Below are 27,354 nucleotides of genomic sequence, written 5' to 3' on the forward strand. Positions count from 1 at the left end.
CCTCTAGTCTAGGCCAGACAGAAGGAGGGAGATACAGGAAGCTGAGTGCGGGGTGTCCTTCCCTTCAGTGCTCCTCAGTTAGCCTTTCACAGGGAGATGGGACAGAAGAGAAAAAAGGACAGGAGGTTACCCAGAGGGGATGCCGGGTGGAAGAGACATTTGGTCACAAATCACCTATCTCTGGAAGGACTTTTCAAATCCCCTCTAGAGGAGCCGGGTGAACTTTCTCCCTGGCCTCCAGCCTTACGTCTGATCTAAACCTGCAGGAACCTGGGGCGCATCAGCATTGTAGATGGAAAGAAGGCAGGAGCAAAAGGCCAAAGCCCAAAGGGGATTAAGGCACAGGCGGTAGCAGGGAAGGTGGCGGCGTGGCCAGCGGAGGCTCACTCGAGGAGGGCGGTGCTGGATCCTTGCTCGAGCCACTTTCTGCTTGTTGACAATGTTCATCAGCTTGATGGCGTCTGCGCCCTTCACGTACACCACTGGCCTCTTGAGTGGGTCTTCTGACCCCTGGTTTAGCTAAGGAAGGAGAGGAGGTCCTGGTTAGAAGACATAATTACTTCAAGAAGCAGGAAAGAGAAAGAAAGGCTGGAGGAAAAGAACACGAAATACCCTTTTGGAAATCCTCAAACTCCTCAAGCATCATAGGCTTGGAGCTCCCAGAAGGACGAGGCTGAGGATGATGCCCCTTTTAGGATGGAGCGGGACCCCAGAAGGGTCTTTGAAAATGCCTCACCAACCCTCAACTTCTTGGCTCTTACCCCTCTTGATACACTTGCCTTGGAGTGTGATGTGCAAACACGGATAACTAACGAGGGCAGACAAGTGCAAGGGCCCTGAGGATGAGGGTGACATGACCGTGAGAAGCCAGGCTAAGTAAAGGAGGTGCTTCTCTCAGGGACACTGCAGCATTGGCCTGGCCCGAGGAGCTTACCTGGTCGATAGCTTCTGGGTTTTCAGACACATCGAAGATGACTGCAGTGGCTCCCCGCTGCACGGCTCGCTTGGCCTGGCAGAGTGAAAAAGAGCAGGTTGGCACCCTGGTCCTTACCTTTCCGAAGCTGGACTTGGAAATCAGACCTGTATTCGAATGCAGAATCTGACAGTCACCAATTTATGTGACTGGGTGAGTTACTAACTTTCCTAAGCCTCAACTTGCCCATCTGTTTAAAAAAAAGGGGGGTGGGGGTGGGCAATAGCACCTTGTACAGTTATCCTGGGAACCAAATGAGTTAGAAATGGTGAAAATAAATAGCTGGGTACTCAATTAACCTTTGTCTCCCTATCCAGCCTAAATCTTAAAATCAAACTACAAATCAGCAACCTGCCCAGTCAGCATAAAGGTATTGGTTTCAGTATTTTCTGCTATGAACACAGGGCCGTTGGCAGCTAAAGCAAATGCCTTTGGTCCTTCTCTTGCGGTCCTGCTTCCTCCCCACATCATCCAGCACCGCAGTTAGAGGAGCGTACTGAATATTTCCGAAGGAATCTCAAAACGGTCAATTTTAATAAGTGACATAAGCTAAAGACCTTTGGACATGCTGTCGGGGGAAAAGCTACGAGAAATAATTGTAAGTGGGGATTTAGAGCAGTTGGCTGCCAAACCTGGCTGCACATCAGAAACCACTTGGGAAGTTTGTAAAGCAGATTTCCTGGCTCAAACCACAGAGACTGATTCAGCAGGGCTGGAGTAAGGCCCAGGAAACTGAGTTCTGAAGGTTTTCTGAGGGATTCTGATGATTCAACCACTTGGGGAACTACTGATCAGAGATGAGATTAGAACGTTTTAGGAACAAATGAGAAGGGGTGGGATTCTCTTTTGGAGGAAAGGATTCCTTTCCACCCCAGTGAACCTTCTAATTTCATGTCCAGCTAAGGGGACAACAGGTAGAAGCTGAGGAAGAACAAGACGTAAGACATAATCCTTGCTTATAGGAACCTGAATCTCGTTAGGGAAGCGAGACACCTCTAACGGGTGGGGGGAGGGCTCAAAACAAAAACCAAACCCCCTATAAGATGGGCAAATGATGGCTAGTACTCAGAGATCAAGAAAGTCTCTGTGAGCCAGAGTGCTTGAGAAGGAATAAAATCTGAATTCCTTCCGCACAGGAAAGCAACACTGAGCCTTAGACCAGAATGTGGCTAGAGCAATGGCTCCATCAGCCACCAGAGGGCGGTCTTACCTCACAGCTTCTACAACAAGACAGCTCCCTGTACTTGGTACTAAATAAGCAGGACGGTGGATTGTCAGGGATGCAGCAAAGTCCTCCGCAACTGAACAAGCTCAGACACCTGAGTGCTGTGCTGCAGAAGCTGTCCTTGTTCTGCTGGGGACCCTTTCCTGTTGAACTGAGATTCAATGTATTTAGTCTGCTCTGCCGCTTGCCCGTCCCACCCCGTTTCCCCGCCAGCACGCTGCATCAGGAGGGGCCCCTGGGTGCTGTCTCCATCTCTGCCAGACAAGCTGCCAGTGGTGGGCGAGTCAGAGTCTCTTTCAGCCCCAGCCTCAGTTTCCCCATCTGTAAAAGGAGGAGGGAGCCTGTGTCATGAGGACTAGGGTCCCTTCCAGTTCCCAGTCTTGGCCACTCAAGGAGGCAAGGGACTGTCCAGAGCGACGCAGAAAGAGCTGCAACAGCTGTCACTTGCCTCCAGCAAGAGAGGACATGATGGCCCAGTGAGAAAGTTCAGGGCCAGGTGGTGTCACTTTCCTCCATAAAGCTCTTTAGGGGCACAGACCCCTTTGCCTGAGGTCAACAGGCCCTCGGGGGCTCCAGAGTTAACTAACAGCAAGTGGGTGCCAGTCTCACGGGGTAGCCCAGCCGTGTTCACAAATTCAGGGACGCAGAGGGCCCTGAGGGACAGCACCACAAACGAGGAAATAAACAGAACTTCTCGTTCCTTTATTTGGCTTTTGTTCCTTGCTTGAGCACATCAAACAGCACCTGAGGGAACTGTGCGTGCAGCTCCCTCTTGCTTGGGAGCTCCTCGCCATGAACGACACGTTGATCACACTATTCCCAAAACAAATGAAAACACAGAACACTACTTGGTCATACTTTCCCCCTTGCCACACATTTTCAGTTTAAAAATTGATGAGGCATCCTTGAACATGTCTTCATATGTTAGATCTTTCACTGTTTTCTCCAGTCAAGCTTGGGCTGGAATATTATTTCAAAACCTTATCTTTATAAAGGCACACACCCAATGTCCAAATTTCTCAGAATAAGGCTGTTTCAACAAAAGGCTGAGAAAGATGCAGCCTGGTGCCTGTTGCTAGATGAAGGTCACTGGTCACTGGGCTTCAGTTGGAGAGGGCAGTTACCCTTGACCTGTGCACAGACCGGATTGGGAAGAAGAGCATGAGAAGGGTGTGAGCAGCAGAAAGCAGGTGGGATGTCCTGGCAAGGCCTCCCAGAAGCAGCTGAAGGCCTTGCCTACTGACCTCTGCTCGCCCTTCCCCTCACCCCACTCACACAGGTGTTCCCCACCCTTCATCACCGCTGCTGCTTCCATCAGGCCAGGACAGGTTGGCACCAGCCAGCAGGTGACCACAAGCCCCGCAGCAGAATGAGGAATAAAAGGTTGTCATGGGGGCTTCCCTGGTGGCGCAGTGGTTAAGAATCTGCCTGCCAATGCAGCGGACATGGGTTCGAGCCCTGGTCTGGGAAGATCCCACATGCCGTGGAGCAACTGGGCCCGTGAGCCACAACTACTGAGCCTGCGTGTCTGGAGCCTGTGCTCTGCGACGAGAGAGGCCACGATAGTGAGAGGCCCTCGCACCGCGATGAAGAGTGGCCCCCGCTTGCCGCAACTAGAGAAAGCCCTCGCACAGAAACGAAGACCCAACACAGCCAAAAATAAATAAATAAATAGATAAAAAAGTGAAATTCTTAAAAAAAAAAAAAAAGGTTGTCATGGTCTCTCATTTACCTTTCCAGGGCTGTGAGACCTGAGGCTAGACAGTTGTCACAGCCACTGAGACACGTAGCAAAAGCACAAACATCTGCAGACTTACATCTTGCAAAGTACAAAAGGTCAAGCTCTAGAAGACAGGATCTTACGTGGCTGGCACTTATCGCAATGCGAGACTCCTATGGTTATTCACTAAACGTTTATTCTAATTGAAAGCAAACCTGCCTGGACCATACTCTTGGGTTACTGCTCCCTGAATGTGGATGTGGTTTTCCCCTAAGAAAGCGCTTCTATCAATATGTTTGAGTCTTGGGACTTCCCTGGCGGTCCAGTGGTTAAGACTCCACACTCTCAATGCAGGGGGCTTGTGAATTTCTGGATGCATGGGGGGCATTCTGATAAGAATAGTCCCATTACCACCTTGTGGGTGAGAAAACCTACAGCCTAGAGTCTGTTTGGGTTTCAATTAAATTCAGGAATTCCAATCAGGAATGGACCTGGTGCTCTCCCCGGTGTGTGCAGTTACACCCAGACTTGGTTCGGGGCTTGGTCCCACCCCATAGCTACTCCACAGAGCCCCTGGGAACAGATTCCATTTCCCCGTTTATCCGTTTCTTCGTCAAGCACTGGACGTGGCGTCCCCAGTGCCTAATCTTTATTGTAGGAAAACTTTCGATAGTATACAACCTTAATCGGAAATAACCCAAAAGATGGCCCCAAATCTCCTTTGTCCCAAACGCCTGACCAGAGGATAACCCAGGAAGCTGGACTGTTAGCACTGATATGGAGGCTTGTGTCTTCAACCTCTCACAGGAAGTTCTGACATATGGGGGCTTCAAGCAGACTTTTTTTTTTTTTTTTTTTTTTGCCTCTATTGAATATAATTTCCCATTCTGGTCTTTTTGTACTTATCGTAAGCTTCTAACAAGTCATTTAAATTTTTTTGTTAATATGTTTAAGGCTGTGATATATCCCTTCAGATATGCTACTCATATCTTTTTGATATTTGGGCTATTCCAGTTTTTTCTTTATTCTTGTAATTAATGCCACGTTGAATGAATCTTGGCTTACATTTCCAATTTTCTTAGGATGGAGGCCCAGGGCCAAAGAATATGAAGATTATTAAGAATCTTAATACAATCCACATAGGATTTTAATGCCCCTCCTTATAAACCCACTCAACTCTTAATTTATCTGCAGTAATGACAAGATAAGATGACACAGACAGTAAAAGACAAATCTGTCAACAGATTTAACTTCTGGATAAAGTGGCCCATTGGTGAGCTGGCTAGGAGGAGGCAGGCAGTCTCAGAGTAACTCTCTGCGTGATCCTTCCTGTGCACAAAGGTCTCCAGAGTGAACTATAATGAGTTGATCTTACCTAGCCTACTGATTCTTCAAGGTCAAGTTCATGTGCAAAGCCTGCCGCATAAGACTGGTAAGTGCCTCTCTTTAGTGAAAAGCAGCTCTTATCCCTCTCTTAGTTCTAATACTGGTCAAGATTCTCCTCTGCCACTTATCACTTTCTGGGATGCATTTTTCCCCGCAAGTGTGACCATCTTTAGTATTTTTGCTATTAATAAAACTAATATGAGCTTGACATGAAAATTTTAAAATAATTGAGAAATTGAAAGCAAAAGATAATCTACCTATTACCTCCCTATATCCCAGCTTTATAATAGTGTGGTTTATATCTTTCCATTTTTTTTAAACTCATATATTAGTAGCAATAAAATGCTTATGTTTATATACACTCATATACCAAAATATACTTAAAAATAAATTGGATGTATATAACGTTCTCAACTCTGCCATTTTCCCCCTTAACTCAACCATTTACTCAACATTATATGCAGTGATGCAGAAAAATGTCCATTCTTCTTACCAGCTACATATATTCTTCCATTATATGGAGCTTAAGACTGTCCCTCTGACAGGCATTCAGGGGATTTCTTCATTTTCTCTATTATGAACAGTGCTGTATTTATCTTCTTGTACTAGCATTCTGGTGGAATCTATCCTTTAAATCGCTACAAGTGGCCCTGCGGAGTCGAATGGCACTAACATCTCACATGTAAATGTCTTGACTGGGTACCAGGCTAACCTGCCCCGGGGTCTATGGAGCCAGGAGGTACATCTCTGACCGCTGTCTGTGCCCCGTAAAGCCTAACAGAGCAGACTGCCCTGGGCGCGGCCCATACTCCACAAATTAACATAGTAGGTGGCAGTAGAGTTTAATTCTATTTGAGGTGCCATTTATTACTTTATTTGTTCAACGGTAGTAATTAACCAGTTACTACGTGTGCCAGGCCTGGAGGGTACACACAGTGAGCAGAATGGTGGCCGCGCGTCCTCACGGAGCGTCCATTCTGCCAGCAGTGCTGGCACAGGCCTCTCTGAAGAGGCTGGGGGAGTCATCAGGAAAGGTCCGAGCATTTGGTTCTGAGGGCCAATGAGTAAGAAACTACCAACCAGGAGTCACTTATCCCACATCCCTGTAGTAGGTGTCAGGGGAGGAGAGACTGTCCCAGTCAGTGTCCTTTGAGAAATGCTGCGTGTGATAAGGCTCTTAGCTACCTGGCATCCCCAGGTTTTTTTGACACAGGACCCTTTTTGCAGCAACTCCTGTCCACACCCTACCCTCCCTTCCACGGGAGAAATTTTGGGACCCAAGGCTCCGTGCACATGGCACGCTCACGTGACAGGAATCTCACCCCCTAACCACTCCCTGGCTCTAACTCACGTAAGAGGGTGAGGGATGGGCCACAGATCAACGTTTTGATCTGGAAAATGATTACTAAGGAATACACACACTGCAGTTTAAATGAGATGGTTCCTGGTATATTCAATTACAGTTGACCCTTGAACGACGTGGGGGTTAGGGTGCTAACCCTCTGCGCAGTTGAAGGAAAATCCGTGTGTAACTCAGTCACCCTCCGTAATCTCGGTTCCTCTGTCTCCAAGGTCCTCCGTACCCGCAGTCTGCATCCACAGATTCAACCAACTGGGATGTGTAGCACTGTAATATTTACTACCGAAAAAACCCCCGTGTATAAGTGGGATGCATGGTTCAAACCTGTGTTGTTCAAGGGTCAACTGTATACAGTTCAATTTGACAACTACTTAAGAGGGCCAACTGTGTGCCAGGAGCCCCAAGAAAGATACAAGCCAGGACCTCCTAGAAGTGTCTGTCTCTACACACTTGCTGGTGTCCTGGGGGAAGAGATCTTGCTTAGCAAGGAGCAGGGTGAGGGCGCTGAGGTCTCTTCCTTTCTTACCCGAGAGAGTGTTCTCTTGCAGCTCTCCTCTGGCAGTATGACCCAAGGTGGCAGAAACCATGATCATGGAGAATCCAAAATGGCACCAGAGTCCCAGGGCTTAGTTTCCACAACCTGGCATCAGCTTTCTGCTTCAGCAGGGTCCCCAAGCTCCTTCTGCCGCTGTTCCCAGGGCAGAGCTCACTGTTCTTGCTCAGGCTGATACAGGTGCATGGGCCTACCCTCCATGCAGTCCTCACATTCCTACAACCAGGGCTCCCTCCTTAGGGAGGTGCCCCGCTAGCGCCCCCCAGGGGGCCAAGCTAAACTACAACCCTTTGCCCTCACTCCTACACTCAACTGCTTACTAAGTTTTGCTGATTCCATCTTCCAAATCCATCCACTGTTTTTCCATCTCCACTGCTGCCACCCTGTACAGGACACCAGACTTCCCACGTGAGTCACAAAACACTCCCCCCCTGGGGGTTCCTTAGTCCACCCCGCCTGCCCCTGGTAGGGTCTCCACGCAGCATAAGAGGGACTTTTCTAGTCAATAAACCACAGATCTGACCTGCCCCACTCTCCCTGAACGACTCTGTGTCTGCTCTTAGAATATGATGTGACTTCCCTGGCTTTTAGCAAACTCAACACTCCAGCCCCCAGAGCCTGACTAGGAGGAGCCTCTATAGGTGAGCCTGCCCACCTGCTGCGGAAACACACTGCATCTCCCCACAGCCCGCCTTACCTCCTCTAACTCTCACTGCCTTGGGTGTCACTCCCTCCGCACTGCCTGGCCTGCTGCCTGCCTCTGAGCCCCATGGGTGCAGCTCTTGTGACATCACACTGTAACTGTTTACTTAAAGTGCCTCCCTCACTAGAGGGCAGCCAAGGCCTCAGACTTCTTTCCTGCTCAATGCCCAGAATCCCACAAAGAGCCTGGCACAGGGTAAAAGACCAAGAAGTGTCTGTTGCTTAACCTAAAAAGGATGAGCTTTTGCCCTTGGGGTTAGCATCAAACACCCTGGGCCCTGCTACTCCAAACACAGGCTGTAGCTCGCTCCAGGCCACCTGATCTCCTGTTTCTTTTGACTCTTGAATTGTGGAAGGTCCAATTCTCTACCATATCTTCTTGGAACTCAAGATTCTCCGCACTGCAGATGTTCTGGATTTGGTTTCTTATTAACCGCATGCATGTCTTCTGCTGTAGCGCTTGCTGATGGGTCTTTTATTGGTGGTTGGTTCTGATGTAGGAATTATTCTCCCTGGGCAACCTCGACCCCAGTCACTGAAAGTGGCTCTGCCTCGTGGTGGATCTTTATGGGGCCCCAGGCCTCTTGTGAACACATCTCCGATGTCAGAGCTCTCAGAAAACGAGCCTGTGCACTTGCAGAGTCTGCCCTTTCTACTCGAGGGAGGAATGCAAGCCTCCCTGAGAACTCTCACCAAAGGAAAGCTGACCAAACGATCAGCTTCGGGCATATCCACAGGGACAAACGGCAGGAGATGTGGATTTTCAGTTTTCTCCCGATATCACTTAGGGGAACTTTGCTTTTCTTCAGCCTAAAAGACTGATGGAAAAAGATGGCCTGCACCACACAGGAGACAGTGTGTGGACACTGGCCTGCCCTCCCCACCTGCTGTGAAGATCCTGGGAACTGGCCGGAGATTCCAAACTCTAAACTCAGTGGTGGCCTCAGGTGGAGCAATGAGAGACTAAAAGCACAGGCTTGCGAGGCTCATCCACCTGAGGCCTGAGCTTCAAGCACGCCACTGCCAGGAACCCAGGGCCGGTAACAAGTCCTGCTTAGGCTGCCACTGCCACAGGGCCTGCTCCTGTGGCCAGGGAGGGGCAAGGGCCTGTCAACACGACAGAGACCCACCAGCCAGACCCAGAGACACCCCGCCTGACGGCCACCAGTCTCTCTTGGCTGCTCCCACCCCAGTGCAAACAAGCCAGAGCTCACCATGTCCCTTTATGCCCCTCCCTCTGGAGGCCACTAAGTGGATTTTAAAGCTGCCCTCCTCACTTTTTCCTTTCCTCCTCCCCCGTGTTCTTCACTGAGTAGTGACCACCCAGGCACCGGGCTCTTGAGCATTCTGGTCAGCTGCTGTGCCCTGAAGCATGAGTCACTGCACGACAGGGGACACTCTTGCCAGGCAAGGGGGCTTGCAAGGCCCGTCTCACCAAGAGCCCTGTTTTCCTACAGAAACCTTTCATTCCATAGGAAATGAGGTCACACACCAGCGCACATGGGTAACTGGTGAGAAAATCCTGGTGCCAAGAAGGGGGCGGGGCATCAGAAGAAGTGGCCAGAAAAAACCGACCCTAACACCTTAACTTGCACAAACCGTCAGGGGAATCACCTGCAGCTCTGGGGGAATCTGTAGGGGGTAGGCAGGAAGGGGGGCACATAGCTTAAAAAATAACCTGGTTTCTTTTACAGTATGTACAACAAACACGATCTTTGCAAACCAAACGTGCAGGGCATTTGGCTAGTTTACTGTCACGACTTGGAGCCCCTAACCCACTGCCTAAGGCAGACCAACACAAAGCAGCCCCCACGGAGCGGAGGTCGGGGTGCCGCGCAGCCAGGCGGGCTCACTTTCCGCGGCGGGAGGAGGCGGGTGGGGGGGTGGAGGTGGGTGGCGCAGCCCGGCCCACTCCACCGGCTCCTGGCTCCGGGGCTTGGCTGCAGCCGGGCCTGACCTTCCAGGTTTCCCTGGCCGGAGATCAAAGCGCCAGAGCCACAAACACAGCTCAGAACTCCGAGGCCCCGCGGCCACCCCCGTCCCCGGTCCCTCCCCTTCGGCTTCCCCACACCCCCAGCCCCTCCCCCCACCCGGTGGGGCCGCCTTCGGGGGGGGGGCGGGGGCGGGCTCCCATCCGGCCTCCTCCGACCCTAGCTCGCCGGCCGGGCCCCTCCCACCCGGAGAAGGTACTCCTCGCCATAATTAAAGTCATTAAGCCTCCAAAGTCTGTCGGCTGCTGGTTCTGAGCTCCGGAACGAAGGTGATGCATTTTAAGTCCTAGTGAAGATTATGCTCATCTATTTAGGAGACATGTAGCAGCGAGAACTCAGCGGTTAAGTTAGTGGTTAAGGCTGCCTAAGTTTAGCGTTATTTATTCTCAAAATATGTAGCAGCCCCACTTAATTTCTCCTAATTAAAGGAACCGGCAGAAGAGACTGGAGGCCGCGGCCGTGTCACGGCGCCATTACCAGGTTGGTGCCCTTCACAATCAGAAAATACTGGGTCTCAAACGGAAATGCGTTTCCCTAGATCTTAATCTTAAACATAGACATTTAGGCCAGTTCCAAGAAACACAATGATCCTCTTTGTTTTAACACCTGACAAGGAGCACCAAAACCCAGGAAGCTGTCCACACCCTCCGCTCCGTCGCCACTGCCGGGTCAGGGGGTGTTATGGAAAAACGTCGGCAGTTGGCTTGTTTTGTGAGATGTCTATGGCTGCAAGAGAAACTTCCGGAAGAACCTGTTAGCTACTAGCTATTCCGGGTTGAGTTTCCAGAAGTCCCACTTAAGGCCAAATCTTACAAAGTCAGCGACTAGAAACTTCGAAAAGGACCACCCCCTTCTCTGCATATGGCAGCGAACACTTGTTTATAAACAAGTGTTAATTAGGTGGCGGAATGGGGCTTAACAAGGAACAACAGTGCCTGCAAAGTCTGAAGACCCTACAGTCTCCCTTCCACCAGGAGAGTGGAGGCCGGGCTCTTGTTGAGGCTGAGCTGGGTGGACTTGCTTCTCAACCTTGGCCCACTGGGGAGGCAACTGGGCCCCGCCCACCCCTCGAGATGCCTATTTCATCTATGTGGAATGGAGCCCCACAGAAGTATTTTTCTCAAAGTTTCCCAGTTAGTTTTAAAATTCAGGTAGGGCTGAGTACCACTGAGCCCCAAACTGCACGAAGCCTCTGGGATGCCTGTCAGATGCACATTCCAGACCCTCTCCTGGTTCAGCTGGACTCGCAGAGGTCCAGAAGCTGCCTACCCAGCACCCCAGGCAAAACTTGTGATGAGGCAAAGGAACATGGTAGAGAATTCCTGAATCAGGTGGCAAACTGAAAAAACAAAACAAAACAAAAACCCAAGATATTTTGATTATATGACTTTCTTATTTTTATTAAGAGGAAAGGAATCTGGATGAAAGAATTCCTGCATGCCCGAAGCAGGCTTGCTCCTAACATTTCTGGGGCTTGGGACAAAGCTAAAAAACCATTAAATAAAATCTATGCTACTCTCTATCTTGACATATACACCTTCCTAAAGACGTGAAAGGTCAGGTTCCAACCGAGATTTCTCTAACTCCTTATCAGAATGTGTCAGTGTGGAGAAAGCTCACCCCTGGCCCACTGTGCATTTTGAGGGGGGCTTACATACATGCGAGTGGACACCCCAGCCTTGAGGCCAAGGTCTGTCCACCCTCCTTGGGAAGACGGGTGTGCTGCTAGGATAGTCTGCGCCCAGGAGGAGGGTCTTGGAGAAGAGGTCTGCAAGGTCCTGGAAGCCAGCACAGGGTCATCTTGGGGCAATGTGGGGATCCCGGAAATGATTTAGAAGGGGACTTCCTCTTGGACTCGTCACCAGGTGGCCAGAAGCTTTAGAAGCAGGGGCTCCCTTGCCTGGTCTTGGGACGTTACTGCCCCAAAGCATCAGACTCCAAGAGGGAAAAGTAAGGAAAGTACTTATTATGTATGGGGCAAGGCAATGAGCGCTTTCAAATAGCACTAAATCTGCACAGCATCTGCAGGCGAGGTGGGGCTGATTCCCATTTTACAGCTGGAGGCTCAGAAGTTACATCACACAGCCATGGAGTAGTAGAGAGCTGACAATTTGACATCAGCCTCTCTCCATAATCCCAGGCTACAGAAATACTCATGTTATCCTAGGGGCTTCCAAAAATCAAGCATGATGGAGGTATGTGCACAAGTATAAACATGAATGCTGAAACTCAGGTAGTCCATTAACAGCTTATGTAAGTATTGTATTTCCCAACCCCACAAGGAAATTCCAGATATCTCTTATCCTAACCCATCTGGACTCCCTCCATCTTTTTTTGGGAGCGTAGGGGGGGGGCATGCCACACAGCATGTGGGATCTTTGTTCTCCAACCAGGGATCGAACCCATGCCCCCTGCATTGGAAACACAGAGTCTTAACCACTGGACCTCCAGGGAAGTCCCACGGACTCCATCTTTAAAACTCCCTTTACAAATGTCAAGCAGCTCATATAGTCAACATAAGGAGGGATGGCAGGGTGGAAAGTTCTACTTCTGTACAAGGTTAGCTGCTTTGAAAGCTCATGTCTGTTTCATCAGAGGCTCTTTCATTCAGAGGAGTTATAGCCATTGCTCTTTAGCCAATGCAAGTTCACAAACAGTACAACCTTCACCCTGTATACTTCTTAAGGATCTACGAAGCTTGTTTCAATATGGTCCTCGGCATACCCTATTGTATTGATTCCTTGTATCTGTGACTTGTATTAGAATTTAAGAATGATATAGTTTCATTATCTCAACTTCACACCAAAATCATTTGTAACAGCAACAGAACCAAATCTCTCCCCACACTTACCTTGGGCAGTGTTACCAGCTGGGTCCCCCTCAGCCTAGCTATTCTTATCTGGCCCCCAACCACAGTGGCCCTGAGGAAGAACACAGCCTGAAGGTGACTTGTGAATGGGCGGGCCAACCCAGGTTCTTTTTAGCACTGCCATGGGGGAAGGGCAGGGGGTGGAGCTGTCACCTCACACTGCTTGCGTCAAAATTCGGGCTCATCTCCCCAGCTCTGGCCGTGAGTAGACGTGACGACCTTTCTCAGCTCCCATTTGTTCACCTGCACAATGGGGATAATGCTAACAGGCAAGAAGAGAAGATGCCTGGCACACGGTAAGCACTTTGGCCGGATCTCCATCTCGACACAGCACATACACTATGAGTGTTTCCTTGGGGCGCCCGGCCCTCCCCTTGACCATCTGCATACAGGGTTCCTCTCCTCTCCAGGAAGGAGAGCTGAGGCACCCTGTCTGAACCCTCCTGCAGGTCCAGTTCCCACACAGAGTGGCAGGCACTTGGGACTCACGGTGCCTGTACCTTCGGAAGGTTCTGGAAGTCGACCTGAGTGTACTGCACACCATATACACACAGGAACCTCACGGTTTAGGCACCAAAACCGGCAGAAGGTGGTCAGTGGCTGTCAGAGTGGCACATCGGAATGTTCTGGGGAGCTTTTTAACAATACAGGGGCAGGGACTTCCCTGGTGGTCCAGTGGCTAAGACTCCGTGCTCCCAATGCAGGGGGCCCAGGTTCGATCCCTGCTCAGGGAACTAAGATCCCACATGCTGCAACTAAGACCCGAGGCAGCCAAATAAATAAATAAATATTAAAAACAGGGGCAGACCCCTCCCTGGAGACTGGGGGGCACTGGGCTAGAAGTGGACCCGGCCTCTGTAGGCCTGAAAGCTCCCCGGCTTGATCCTTGGGCACAGCCAAGATAGGGACCCACCAGACAAAGACCTTAAGGAGGTCAGAGGACAAGGTGGTGGGAGTGTGCTTCTCAAGCCCAGTTCACCCATCCCTTGTTCCTCCCCTCCGGAACTGCCAGATTCCTTTCTCAGACTATTTGGTTTCTAGAAACCCACTTAGGCTACTGTAACTCAGACTTAAGGAAAGCTCTCAGAAAAATGTGCTTCAAGGCAATAAGCAGTTGAGCTTCTTGGCATGTCTGGCTGTGGGAATGATACACCTCCCCGCCCCCAACCCCAAGCAGAAGCCTGGGGCTCTCACAGTCAAAGGTCTGGGGGTGGGCAGCCACTATCCCAGGCATCCTCCGGTCACCAGGCCCCCAGCAGGCAGGGTACCTGGAACCCAGCAGGCAGCAAATGCCACGGGGCATAGATGCTGGGGGGAGGTGCTGTGGCATAAGAGCAACTATCTATCCCTTACAGGGCAGGCTTTGGGGTTCACAGCTTAGGACCTCCCTGAGTCCAGGGCCCTCCACCCCCTGACTGGACAGAGCAATAGAATGTAAGTTCCAAAAGAGTCTTCTGTGATAATAGGATGATGAAATTCAGAAAGGCAAGAATTTCAAGAACGCCATTTTCAAGTTTAAGTCCCATTTTTCTTCACAAAACACATGCTTTTTTAAAAAAATAAATTTATTTATTTAATTTATTTATTTATCTATTTTTGGCTGCGTTGGGTCTTTGTTGCTGCGCGTGGGCTTTCTCTAGTTACAGCGAACCGGGGCTTCTCTTCGTTGCGGTGCGCGGGCTTCTCATTGCCGTGGCTTCTCTTGTTGCGGAGCACGGGCTCTAGGCACGTGGGCTTCAGTAGTTGTGGCACACAGGCTCAGTAGTTGTGGCTCGTGGGCTCTAGAGTGCAGGCTCAGTAGTTGTGGTGCATGGGCTTAGTTGCTCCGTGGCATGTGGGATCTTTGCGGACCAGGGCTCAAACCCGTGTGCCCTGCATTGGCAGGTGGATTCTTAACCACTGCGCCACCAGGGAAGTCCCTAAAACACATGCTTTCCTGAATGAAGTCTCCAAACACACACTGAGCTGAGTTAACCAAGTCACAGAACTTGGATGCCAACTGCCCACCTAATCTCCACTTCCCTGCAAAAAGTCATGACTGCTTTGCCGTTAGGAGTGATTCTGGTGACGGGACTGTGCGTGTGGAGGGGGGATACAGGCTGCAGCAGCTCAGATGTTTTAGGCTATAAAACATAATGTGAGTTAAACCCAGAAAGGCCATACTTTAGTGTCTAATTCAAAGAACAAGCCTTAGAATCCCATTTCTATAGGCCAACAAGCTGAAGGCCACATTGAAAGTACACTCTTATTTTTTTCCGAATGCATTCCAGGCCTGGCGCTCAATAAACAGTCACAACAATGGTGGTGATGACGGAAGGGGAAGGAGAAAAGCTGAATAGGCACCAAACAGGCCTTCCTCAGGCCGAGAAAGGACCTGAGCTGGAGGAAAAAGATGCTCTCGGGCATCTCTGCCCGGTGTCAGGCAATGGTACTTCCTGCTCCTGGGTTCACAGTCCCATCCTGCCCCTCCACCTGGGCTGCAAAAGCAGTCGGGAATGAGAGCTCGCCTGTGCAGAGCTTGCAATCTCCTGACTTAGAGAGAGGGAGCTGGACCAACAAGGAAAACAAATGGATCAAGAGCCCAACTGTGTGGGACCACCCTGAGGGAGGCTCCAAACAGGTCGGGAACAGATGAGCTTGGATGGGGGTGGTGTGTGCTATGGGCTGGCGTGGTCGGGAAGGGCTTCATGGAGACCAAGACGCCCGGATGAAGAGGAAGGGAAGGCTGGCCAGGAGCTGGACACACAAGGCGCTGGCTGAGGCCACAGACCCTGCAAACACATCAAGTCACATGAAGGGAAGAGGCGGTGCTCAGTTGCATGGTGATTACGCATTACAGTCCACTCCCAAGGCCGTCATATAAACACTGACTACTGCTTACTGACTCTTTTTCTCTCAGTAGCAGGCAGCACACCCACAGGTTAGTTTGTGACACAGTGTCCAAGCAGCCCCTATAGTTTACTGACATTTTTGGGTCACTAACTGAAATTTTATTTTCTCTGGAAAAGGGTTCTCTGACCCCTACACAAGCTCACTCTGCTCACTATGTGCTTACAGGGAAACGTGTAATTCTAAGTGACTGTCTTCCCCAGGAGTTAATTTAACACCTATTTCTTGAACGCCTACCATGATGGTACAATCGTATGCTGAACAGGCTCAGTCCTAGAAGATTTAGTCCCTCTTAACTTGGAGCTCCAGTAGTCACACTAGGGGCCCTGCGTGCACAGCAAGAAATACTTCCTTGAATGAAGGGAAGGCGGGGGTGGCAGGGGGGGGAAGAAAGGTGCCTGCTGACAGGGCTCACGTGTCTTCCCTTTACATCAGACCTCAACTCATCATCCTGTGCACGGAACCCTCACTCCGCAAATATTAAAACATCTCTCTTATCCAACAACAAATATACGGGCAATTATTGCTTCAAGAAGGCAGATTAATCTTAAAGTACAGTTTGATAGCCTTTAACTGTGCCAAAAATTGAAAAAACCAGTTAATAACTTTGAAAGTCATTATAATGAAACAGACTAAAGGGACTATGAACCACAGAAAGGTGGAGTTGGGCTGGATCACTTCCTTTGGTCAATAATAGGTCGATGACTGTGTCATTAAGAAAAGGACTTCTTGCAAAGGAACAGCTTAATCCCAGGAAAAGGAAAGAGTAAGAAGGTTACATTAAGGGAATCAGGGATAATCTCTATCAATTACCCAGAGCCTTTCCTGTTGGGGAAGTCTCAAAAGAAGAACAGGAAAAGAGCTGGGTCATGATCCAGGTGCTTACGCTTTGTTTCACGATCTAGGAGCTTGGCAGTCTGGTTTGTGGTAAGTGGAGAGAGCTGAAACTAGAAAGTGCCATGGGACTCCCCCCCGCAAACAAGCAGACAATTGTAGAATATGCCAAGGTTGGTTCAAGAGGCACCCAACTATCAGGCAGGTGTGTGTGGGGGTGCTGGCTGGCATCATTTTGAGGCTAAACAAGTCAAATTGTGTACCCTGCAGGAGGCTGGACATTTGGAAGGACCAGTGAGCCAAATCCAGAGGAGAGACTGAGCCTGCTTTCCCCAACCCCGGGCACCAGCATGGCCCAGCTGAAGAGTCACTGCAGTCCTCATGCAGAGGGACAAAGGGGGCCTCTTAGGCAACAATGACCTTGACTATGGTCCATCGGAATCGATTAAGTGCCTCTCAGTCCTGGAATGGGATTAAAGAGCACCTAGTCCCACGTCCCAGATTTGCAAAGGATGCGGTGACTTCCCGAGGTCAGAGCCGCTGGCAGCAGGGGAGGGTGTTCAACTCAGAGCTGACTGCATCCTGTCAGCCCCGCCCCCCAACTTCTTTATAGTCCCTTACGTTTTGTCATGTCTGAGTTTTCCCTTTTGGAGAAAATCAAAACTTAGGGAAATCCAATGTTAGTTTTCCAAAAATAACTGAAAGATATATTTAACCAGCACCTATTAGTAAGAATATAAGTATTTTGCATATTATTTTAAGCAATCGTTTACTAGAACATTCCTATACTAAGAGGTCTGAAACCAAGCATTTAAGGAAAGAGTTTATTAAAAACTGATTTGTGAAAGGAAGAAGGTTGACTGTAATGAACTTGCTAGCAGACAAGTGTATGTTAGCCTTAAAAGGGGATGGAGTCTTGAAAAGAAGTATAAATGAAAATAATTTCAAATATACCAATTGAGTTCACTATAAAAAAAATAAATCCTAAAGTGAGTACTTTTGAAACAATACAGAAGTCCCCTAATTTCTGCCCATATACTGAGTTTGCTTTTACTGGGCATTTGCATAGCTCAGGTATATAAATAAAAGAGAGTTGACTGAAGCCCAAGCTTTTCACTGAGCACCCAGCTCCTCCTATTCTGCTGGTCACACCACCATAAAGCCCAAAGTCCCACTGTCATGAGAGCATGAAGATGTGCTACATTCAGATACAATGCTGGGCAGGGACCAACCAAGACTCACAAGTACTGGGTTCCCCAAGCCCCACAGCCCGACTTCAGTTTTAGCCCCGAGAGAAAGGGTGCCCAGGATCAGGGTCTGACAGTCAAGAGGAGGTTAGGTTTGGGGGTCATGTTAACAGCTAACAGATGAAGTTATAGATTAACTCATCACTGGCATTAGTTGGTTAATGTACAATTTTGTAGGTAACTTCAATAGTCCTGGGCCAAGTTCAGTTAAAAAAAGCAGTGTTCCCTTTTCTCGTTTAAAATTTAAAAAGGAATAAAAAGGAATAAACTGCTGATACAATCAGCATGGATGAATCTCACAGTAATTATGCTGAGTGAAAGAAGTCGGATTAAAGAGTACATATTGTATGATTTCATTCATATAAAGTCAAACTAATCTAGAGAGAAGAAAGCAGATAATGGTTGTGTGGGGATTGGCAAGGGACAGAGAGAGAAGGGGGAGGAAGGGCTTCAAAGGGGCATGAGGGAACTTTTTGGAGCGATGGGAAGTTCATTATTTTGATGGTGGTCATGGTTTCATGGACGTGTGTGTGTGTGTGCGTAGGTCAAAACTTATCAAATTGTACACTTTAAATACATACTGTTTATTATGTCTACTATACTTCAATAAAGAACTTTAAAAAATTAGGGGTGGGGGCAGAATGTACAAACATTCTTTTCCCATTATTGCTCTTATTGTTTAAAAGCGAAATTTTTATGACACAAATAGCTTTCATCATGTGAATGCTGTTAATTCTAGTTAATATAGGAAAATTCTAAAGCTGGTTTTAAAACTTATCCAGACTGAGCAAGGTAAGACCTCCTTCTGATATGTAAAAGTGTCCCAGCATCCTAAAACAAATCCACTCTCAATGAATCTGGGTGAATGGTAAAGCTGGACCAGCAGTAGGGAGCCCACGGTGACTCCCAGGTCACGCAGGAGATCACATCAACGTGAGGATGGCCAGGACTGGAGGGGGCAGCGAGGGGGGTGCGTGTCCCTGTGCACTTGGCTCCTGCTGCCCGTAGTCCTGGGAGCCCAGTGGCCTGAGGGATTTTTAAAAATTCCCGATTCTATTACTTCCTAAATAGGTGCCCATTGTCGAGTCACTTCTGATCCTCAGGCGCCTCATCTGTAGAAATGGGCCAGTGACAGGACTCCGTAAGGTTGTTCAAGGGATCAGACAGTTCATGGGCGTAAAGTGCTTGCCACGGTTTGGGCACACTGAAGGCACCAATTAATGGCAGCTATGACCTAGTCTTAAATGAGTCACGGCGCTAAGAAGTGTTGATTGCTGCAAATTGGACAATGCTGCCTTGAGAGAAAGGAACTTGGGTTTGAGTTTTCAACGAGGTATATCAATGTCTTTAGTAATCACTTTAGCTTGCTCTCATGAATACGAGTGGCATTGTTTTCCCCTGCACCACCTTCAGTTTTCATTTGGAGCAGAACTGAAACTATGTCCACAATTAGATGAGTCTTCAGAATTTAAATTGCTCCACTGTGATCTTCAATCCTTCCTGGCTCAGTTGAGAATTACACGATTGACCCAAAGCATCAAATAGCTCCTTTGGCCAACTGTTACGAGAAATTCACACCTGTCAGGGTAGATGGGGAAAAAATGGCCACAATACTTTGTGGCTCCTCCCATCAAGAGGTAGAGTTTATTTCTACAGCCCTTGAACTTGAGCTTGGTCATGTTACTTGCTTTGGCCAGTGGGTCATTAGCACATATGATGCCTGCAGAGGCTTGGTAAGTGCCTGTGCACTGGGCTTGCCCTCTTCTGCTGCTGGGAACCCTGAGACGACCATATGAAGAAGCCTGGGCCAGCCTCCTGGATGATGAGAGCACGGACTGAGAAGGTACCACTGTTCCGAGCGAGGAGGCCCCAAAGAACCGCCAGCAGACCACAGGGATCAGCCAAGCTGGCCCTGACCAAAACTGCTCAGCTGACCCATAGAATCATGAACAAATGAGAACAACTGCTGTTTTTTAAGATACTAGGTTTCAGGGTAGTTTGTTATGCAGCAAAAACTAATGGATACACATGTGTTAACTGAATGCACGACAAGGTCATGCTCCCTCGCCTGGGTTGTCCTCTGTGCTGGTCCACAACCCTGTGAACATTGCTCTGTGCTCACGGGCTGGCCTCTCTCCTCTCTCACACGTTCAGGTTCCCCTTGATGACTCTTACGTGGTCCCACTCACTGCCTGCTTGCCTCTGGAAATTTCCAAACACTAATCTCCTCTGGACATACCGCTCTCCTCAACTCCTCCTCAATCTCTTTTATTGGCTTTCCCCTCCATCATCCCTTATTCCAAGTTTTCCTTGGAATCCTGTGCTGGCCCCTTTTCTCTTCCTGATCTCTATTTTCTTCCTGGACAAGCTCATTCAGACTCTTGGTTTGAAAACACACTCCCCCCCTAATGACTTCCCAACCTCCAGCCCCCACCCCTTTCTTAGATTCCAGGGCTCCTATTCAATACAGCCAAAATCAGCCACCAAGTTTCTCTCAAACCTACATTACTTGTCTCAGATTAATGAAACCACCATCACGTGAATCCAGAAACCCTCTCCCGCTGTCTGCCTCCAAAGCACTGTGTGCTCCTGACATATGGTGGCCCCAATTCTGAAAAATTAAGACACACAAACACCTTCTTGCTTAGGCTATTCCTTTTCCCTGAATGGCTCTCCTGGATCCTTCTCTACCTCTCAAAGCCCTCCTCACGCTCAAGGACCTACCCAAAAGCCTCCTTTCTCTGCAAAGTCTTGCCCATTTTTTCCAGAACCATCTCTATACCACTGTAGCCTCCGTGTGAGCCCCTCTTATGAACCTTTACTTCACTCACACTGGTTGATGGAATGTAAGCTTCCTGTTTTCATGTCATATAGGCCTAGCACAGTCATATGTCCTGTCCCCAGCATGCCTGGGACAGCCATGATTTACACTTGTCTTCCCACCATAATGAGTAGTGACAGCATCCCCTTCCATTCTCAAAAGTGTTCTAGCATGGATGACAAATGACGTGGTCGCCCTACATTGGTCTTATAGTGCTTGACACAAATCAGAGGCATAAAAGAATTTGGCAAATCCAACCCATCTTGGATTCTTCTTCATACTCACTGTTTGACCATCAGAAAATATTGGTCTGTGTTCACACTTGATTCACTAAACCTTCTGCAGACAACCTTGATGGTATTTCCCTGGCAGTTTAAAAATCACGCAATGGAGATCACAAACTCAGCTGCCCACAGGGCCAGGTAGAAGGCTGACGGCAGCACATATGCTGCCACGGTGAGAGGAGAGCAGCCGAGTGGTGGGCACAGCGGCAGACTGGTCGGGGCACGTCCGTCTGATGGGGGCAGGGGCCGTGCAGCTCAGGTGATCCTGATCAGCAGGGATGGGGCATCAGCATTGCCGGACCTTCTCATTTTTCAAGAGAAGGTAGAAATGCAGGTTTTTATATTAAAATCTTCCAACCGAAATGTTGACACCTAATTTATACTTAAAGCACTGTGCAGGTGCACCTTGAGTGGCCAGTGCCTTACACCTTTGGCCTTCAACAAACCCTCAGATTTCTGCCTGGAAAACGCCCCACTTCGGGAAAGGAAATAAACGAGCAGGCTCCTGAGCTGGGCCGAGTCCGTCTCTGCCACTCACCAGCTCTGCCCCCAAAGACCATTTGTGGGGGCAGAGCACCGCTGTCTCAGTTTATCTAGAATACAGGGACCAGACCACCTTTCTCTCTAGGCAAGCGTTACGTTTCTCTCCCATTTCAAGTCTCCTGGATGAAAATGAGTTGCAGAGGTGGCTTTGTGCACTGCTGTGCACACGCCCGAGGACATGGGGGAGCCTCACCCAGAGGGGAGGGATGTTTCTCCAGCTGAAGTCACGTTTCTGTGAGGTACAGCAGCCCCCCACTGCTCCCAGCCCACCCCAACGTAAGCCAGCTCTCTCTCAGCCGGGGCAAGTACTTTAAATCAGAATATGAAAAGTCTTATTTGAAACTCCTTGGTTAATCAGTAATCACTTAAATACTAAGAGGTCACTCACGTATTAAGGAACAAATACACTTCTGTTTCCACTGCCTCTAACAGGTAATTTGCAAAAATCCCTAAATTCAAGCTTTACCTCAAGTCTCATTAAATTAACCCTTGAATTTAAGTTCCTTAAATTAACCTTCATTGAACAAGTGAAAGGATGGCCTCATTCAGGCTTTTCCTACTATAATTATTCAGTGTTAGCAAGACTTTACTTAGTAGAACAAACAAAGGAAGTGGGTTCTAGTATAACCTTTTATTTGCTAGAGCTCCCACCCCTTGCCCTGGCAAAGCCTTGCTTCCCATTCACTTTTTTCTAAAGAGAAAGTTCTCTAGCTCATTGCAACCTGTCTCCACACTTGAGTCTTCTGTAGGTGGTCAGACACCGCTTCACCTTCCCAAATGCACTGATCGCGGGCTGAGAGGGCACTTGGGTGGTCTGGTCTCTAGATTCTGAAGCGAAAGCAAGGTCAACGCACCGGGAAGCTCTGCATGAACTGTGACCGCGGCCTTTGCCAGGACCACAGACACAGGGATGATCAGCTGACCTCTTGCAACATTATTTAATTCAGAATAGAAGATACAAGTCTCATCAGCCAAGCCAGTCTGCATGTTAATCAGTTTTGGGTTGTTTTTTTCCCTTTTCCTTCCTTCCCTTCTTAAAGCCACTGGGAGAGGGCAATAAGTCTGGAAGGAAGGATGTTAACTCGAAGCAATACACCAAAACTGGACTAAGTTTCAATTAAACTTTGGGTTTCTTAGGCTACAACTTAGCATTAAAAAAAAAAAAAAAAAAAAAAAAAAAACCCACACGGTAAGTTTTTGGCAATTATTAGAATAAAGATTTTGCATATAGTACATCCTTTTACATCACATAGCACATTATATAACTTTTAGAGGATTTGAAAGCAGTTGTCACCAAATAGTCAAGTAGATAATATTTAACAAGATACCTAAAATAAACCGTTAACTTTCTGCAAGACTTGAGTGCTCTTGTTTTATTACTTGGCAGATAGGACATATATGGTAGCGAAGTGCCGTTTGATGGTTAGAAAGTGACAGGAATCACAGGAATCAAGAGCTCACACCTCACGCGGCAGACGTGCTGAAGAGCAGGTGCCGGAGCAGGTAGGTGCGGAGGCAGGCACACTTTGACGTGGTGAGGGGTGTGGGAATGTTTCCCTTTTTTTCCAGGAACCTTGAACCTGGGCTCTCAGCTCAAGGCAGCCTATGTGGAGAGACATCCCACTCACCCTCCCACCCCTGTTTATTGGTCTTGCGACGCACGTCACAGGCTGCACTCAGCCTGTTGTGTGTGTGTGTACTTGCTGGTGTCCTCTGCATCCCTCCACTGCCTGTGAGCCCCCTGTGGGCAGGGGACTTGTCTATCTGAGTCACCACTGTATCAGCAGCGTTTAGCAGAAGACCTGGGATATAGGAGGTACTTAATAAACAGAGGAATGAAATCTAAAGATGCAGTCGGTTCTTCTACATTGAGCTACAAAAGGGAGCCGCTTAGAGTCAAGCTCGTTGCATCCTTTCACCACTGCTGGGAGCCTTGGGTGTCTTTGCTTCTGGTCACATGAGGGGGTTGCAGTAAAATGGTCCACAAGCTTTTGTCCCCATCCTGGCTTCTGTGCAGTGCGCTGCTGAGCTGCCCTGGCTCAGGGATCCCACAGACATGAGAAATCACATCACCCAAGCCTGCCCGACAGCTCAAGCAGCCCACGGGGCTACTGCTCCTGGAGGAAAGGGCTGAGGGCATGTAGGGCATTAACAAATGACTTCAGATGACTGAGTGACACCAAAGATGCCACTACTATTAAACTGCCTTGTGAAAAAAACAAACAAACAAACAAAAACAATTAAAAAAAGTGGCGGGGAGGGGGGAGCACAAAGCAAGAAAAACAACAGTGGTAATTCGAGTGACATTTCTCAGCTCTTCCTAGGGGCAAGATTTGGGCGAGGATCCTCACTGTTGTTTCAGCCCTCGCACGTCTGTGTGACTTTCTGGCAACATGGAAATAACCAGGGCAAGAGGAAAAATACAGGGAAAGATATTTAGGGAACAATATTAAGACTATGCAGACTTTTGCACTGTTTTGTTCTGTTTTTTTTTTCTCTTCTGAGCATGGAGATATTTTAACATTATTAACAATGCTAGGCTGTTCTGGGAAAGACCATCACCAATATTCTGTGACGCCTGTGGTTGCTTATGTTAGATAACAGTACCCACTCCAACCCAGACCCACCTCACCCAGTTCCTCATGCTAATGGAGTGAAGCATCATTGCCGTAAATCCACTATTGTTCAGTTTTCTCCGTGTCATAGCTACACCGGCAATTGAAAATCTGTGATAGAATTCGGTTCCTGACATGTGAATCCCTTCCCAAGCCCACTGTCATCACAAGTTTAGCAGGCAACGGTTTAAGCTGTTCATTAGGTACAAGTTGACATGCAAATGATCATATACCCTCCTTTCGGTCTGATACAGCTTTAAATTAGCTGTGAGTGTGTAACATGGCCAAGATTTTCTATAACAACAAGGGTCAAGTTGCTACCACATTCTGTCACCTAAGCACCATACTCCCCAGAGAGCGACAGGATAAATCGAGGCCATGGTGGGAAGGTTTTCTTTTGTCTTATCTCTTTAAAAGGATCAACTTGGCCTCTAAAAACTTAGTTGTCTTTTTATTTCTGGATCTACCCGTTTCCCAATGACTTTAAGTATTTTCTACAAGCCCCAATGAAAACTGAAGCACGAATGCGAGGTTGGAACAGGGCCAGTTGCTGGCACTGACAGGATACTCTCCACCGGCATCATCTTGCCAGGCAGCGGATGAGCTACAGCGGCCTAACCACAGGCATGGCGCGGTAAGACAGACGTCCTAGGGTTCCCTGAAACCTCACTTCAGACAGTCTGAGCAAGCTGAGGGCTTGTGGGAAACAGACGCAGCGGACACGTCCCTCTGGCACATGACAACCAGGAATGGGTGGCAGGGCTGGGCTCCTCCCCAGTGGGGGGCGTGGACTGTCGGTCAGGAATCTGTCTGTCTGTCCTGTTACACATGCACAAGTGGAAGAAGAACTGCCGTCTGTAGGCTCAGCTTCTAATTCAAAGGACAGAACTAACGGGCAAAGAGGAGCTGGGGTGGCCTAGAAAGAGCAGGTCTGAAGTTACCTCAGGACCTGGACAGAGCCAGGAGGTGGCTGTGGGTAAGTCTCCTCCCCAAGACTGAGTGTATTCATCTTAAAGGCGGGTATCAACTGGCTCCCGGAGCTGTGAACACCAGAGGACGCTCTATCTGGACAGAGTGCGGCCCAGGGCTCAGCACGGAACAGCAGCTCAGGAGAAGCGTGCTTCACACATTTGACTCCAAAAAGTGTAATTTCCCCTTATGAACTTTTAAAGTCACTCAGGCACAAGCATCCAGTGAACTTAACGATGAATAAGGTAACAGCCCTCAATTGTGCAAAAAATGCTCAGGCACACAAAGTTCTCACACGCCCTTCACACACTTACCAACGTGAAGGACGAAGGGTGCCTCAAAGATCAGCTAGGAAAAGGCACATCACCCGTGCTCATGGTAATTATCTAGAATTGTCTTAAATTGATTCTATCATTTACCAACAGCCTTATACTTCGGGCCCAGAGAACACTGCTCATTTGCCTTTTTAGGACAAAAGAGTAAAAATGAGAGAGATCATCTGTTCTAGCCCCTGAGGGTCCCTGGGCAAGTCAATGATGTACCCACAACAAAACAAAACGGGTGTATGTGGATTCTCTACACACACGATACTTCCGGATAATCAAGAACTAAGAGGTGATCAGTCTGAAAGGAGCATAGCCCCTCTGCTTCATGGTTAAGATCGAGAAGCACAGACTCATGTGCAAGGCTGAAGACATAAGAGGGTCCCACCACCCAGTGCCAATTCGACCTTGGCCTTGGCACCTCAGAGCTGCAGTTCCCCCTCACTGCTTTGCATTTTGTTCTCACTGTTCTCCTTCAGGACTTAAGAAACTTCACTTGCAGTCTAAGCATGGATTTGAGCATCTCATGGTGCGGGGAGGCAGCCTGGGATCCAACTTGGCCAACAGCTTCAAACGACCGGCCAATCCAGGTGACCCAGCTCTTGGCCCAGACCGAGCTCTTTGTTTTGGGTTAGGCTGGTGGTGGGGTCCCCTGGCTGCGGTGGGCCCACATTGTCAGCTTGTTGCTTCTTTCCCAAAAGAGGATCTTGTTACAAAGAGAAGCTGGAAATTTCTTTGCACACAAGCAGAGACATGGCGGCCCTGCAAAGGCCCCAGGGTAAGGATTAAAGAAAAACAAAATAGAAACCCTTCCATCTCTAATTAGGGTCTTCATTTGCCAAAGTGCCATTCCCCAGCAGGAGAATTTACATTCAGGCCGTTGCTTGGAGTTACTTGGAAAACGTCTCCCAGCAGGTTGGTTCCTCGGTTCAGGGTCCTTTGAGCCAACAGTTTCTGGTTACTTGGAGGAGAGCTGCCTGCATATTGTTTTAACTGGCCTGGCTTCTGCAGCCAGCTTAGCTGTGTGAACAATCTCCCATTCAGAATCCAAAGATAAAAGCACAGTTTGGTTGAAAAATCTTTTTTTCTTTTCTAAACTTGGGAATTATAGGTTTTGGAACTGGCACTACTTCTCTCATACACAAGAGTGTTTTCCCCCTCCGCCTTGGTTCTCCGCCAGCAAAGTCTGCATCCTGGAGCCCGGCCAGCCGCCAGCCCCCACTTCCTCGCCATTCACACCATGGGGCTGGTGGCAGCTGGCCACGGAGGCGGACAGGAGCTCCCCACTTGCAAGGGGTCAACCACAGAATAGTGTAGCCAGCTTGCTGGACCCCTGTGGCCAGCCTAGGAACAGCCTTGGAACCTTCTGTGCAGTTCCGTATTATTCTTTGTATCCACAACAGCACATCTTCCAACATATCGAGTCCCCGAGAGCCTGGCCCAGGAAGCAAAATTTCTCTTCCTTTCTGGAATTCTCAGGACAACAGTAAATTCTAAACCAAGACCAAGTAGTAAGATATGCTTGTATAACTTTCTATGTGTAAGAAAATGTTAGCTGATGATGAATTAAGGAGCAAGTGCAAAAGAGAGAGAAGAGACACCAAAAGCGCAGGCCACAAAAGGAAAAAAAAACTGGAGAATCTGGATTTCAATTCAATTAAAAAATGGGCAAAGGACTTGAATAGTCCTTCTCCAAAGCAGATACACAAATAGCCAATAAGCACATGAAAAGATGCTCAGCATCACTAATCATTAGGAAAATGCAAGTCAAAATCACAGTGAAAAACCACCTCACACCTCTTAAGATGACTATTCTACAAAACAAAACAGAAAACAAGAAGTGTTGATAGGATGTGGAGAAATTGAACCCTTGTACATTACTGGTGGGAATGCAAAATGGTGCAACTGTTGTAGAAAATGGAATTACCATATGACCCAGCAATTCCACTTCTGGGTATATACCCAAAAGAACAAAAAGTAGGGTCTTAACGAGACATTTGTATATGTGTTCATAGTAACATTATTCACAATACCCAAAAGATGGAAACAA

The 27,354-nt window shown here is 48.5% G+C and overlaps 1 protein-coding gene across 2 annotated transcripts in view; it reads right to left on the reverse strand.

Annotated features, from left to right (window-relative positions):
- Positions 1–27,354, reverse strand: part of ZNRF3 (zinc and ring finger 3) — a 144,243-nt gene that overhangs the window by 8,149 nt on the left and 108,740 nt on the right. For both annotated transcript variants that reach the window (XM_059894277.1, XM_059894278.1), the window contains exons 3-4: positions 935–1,009; positions 388–519 (exon numbers count right to left, since the gene is read on the reverse strand). In XM_059894277.1, the coding sequence (XP_059750260.1) occupies positions 388–519; positions 935–1,009 (207 nt within the window). The remainder of the gene's footprint in view (positions 1–387; positions 520–934; positions 1,010–27,354) is intronic.

This window comes from Balaenoptera ricei, chromosome 14, assembly GCF_028023285.1.
Source record: "Balaenoptera ricei isolate mBalRic1 chromosome 14, mBalRic1.hap2, whole genome shotgun sequence".
In the NCBI taxonomy this organism is placed as follows: domain Eukaryota; kingdom Metazoa; phylum Chordata; class Mammalia; order Artiodactyla; family Balaenopteridae; genus Balaenoptera; species Balaenoptera ricei.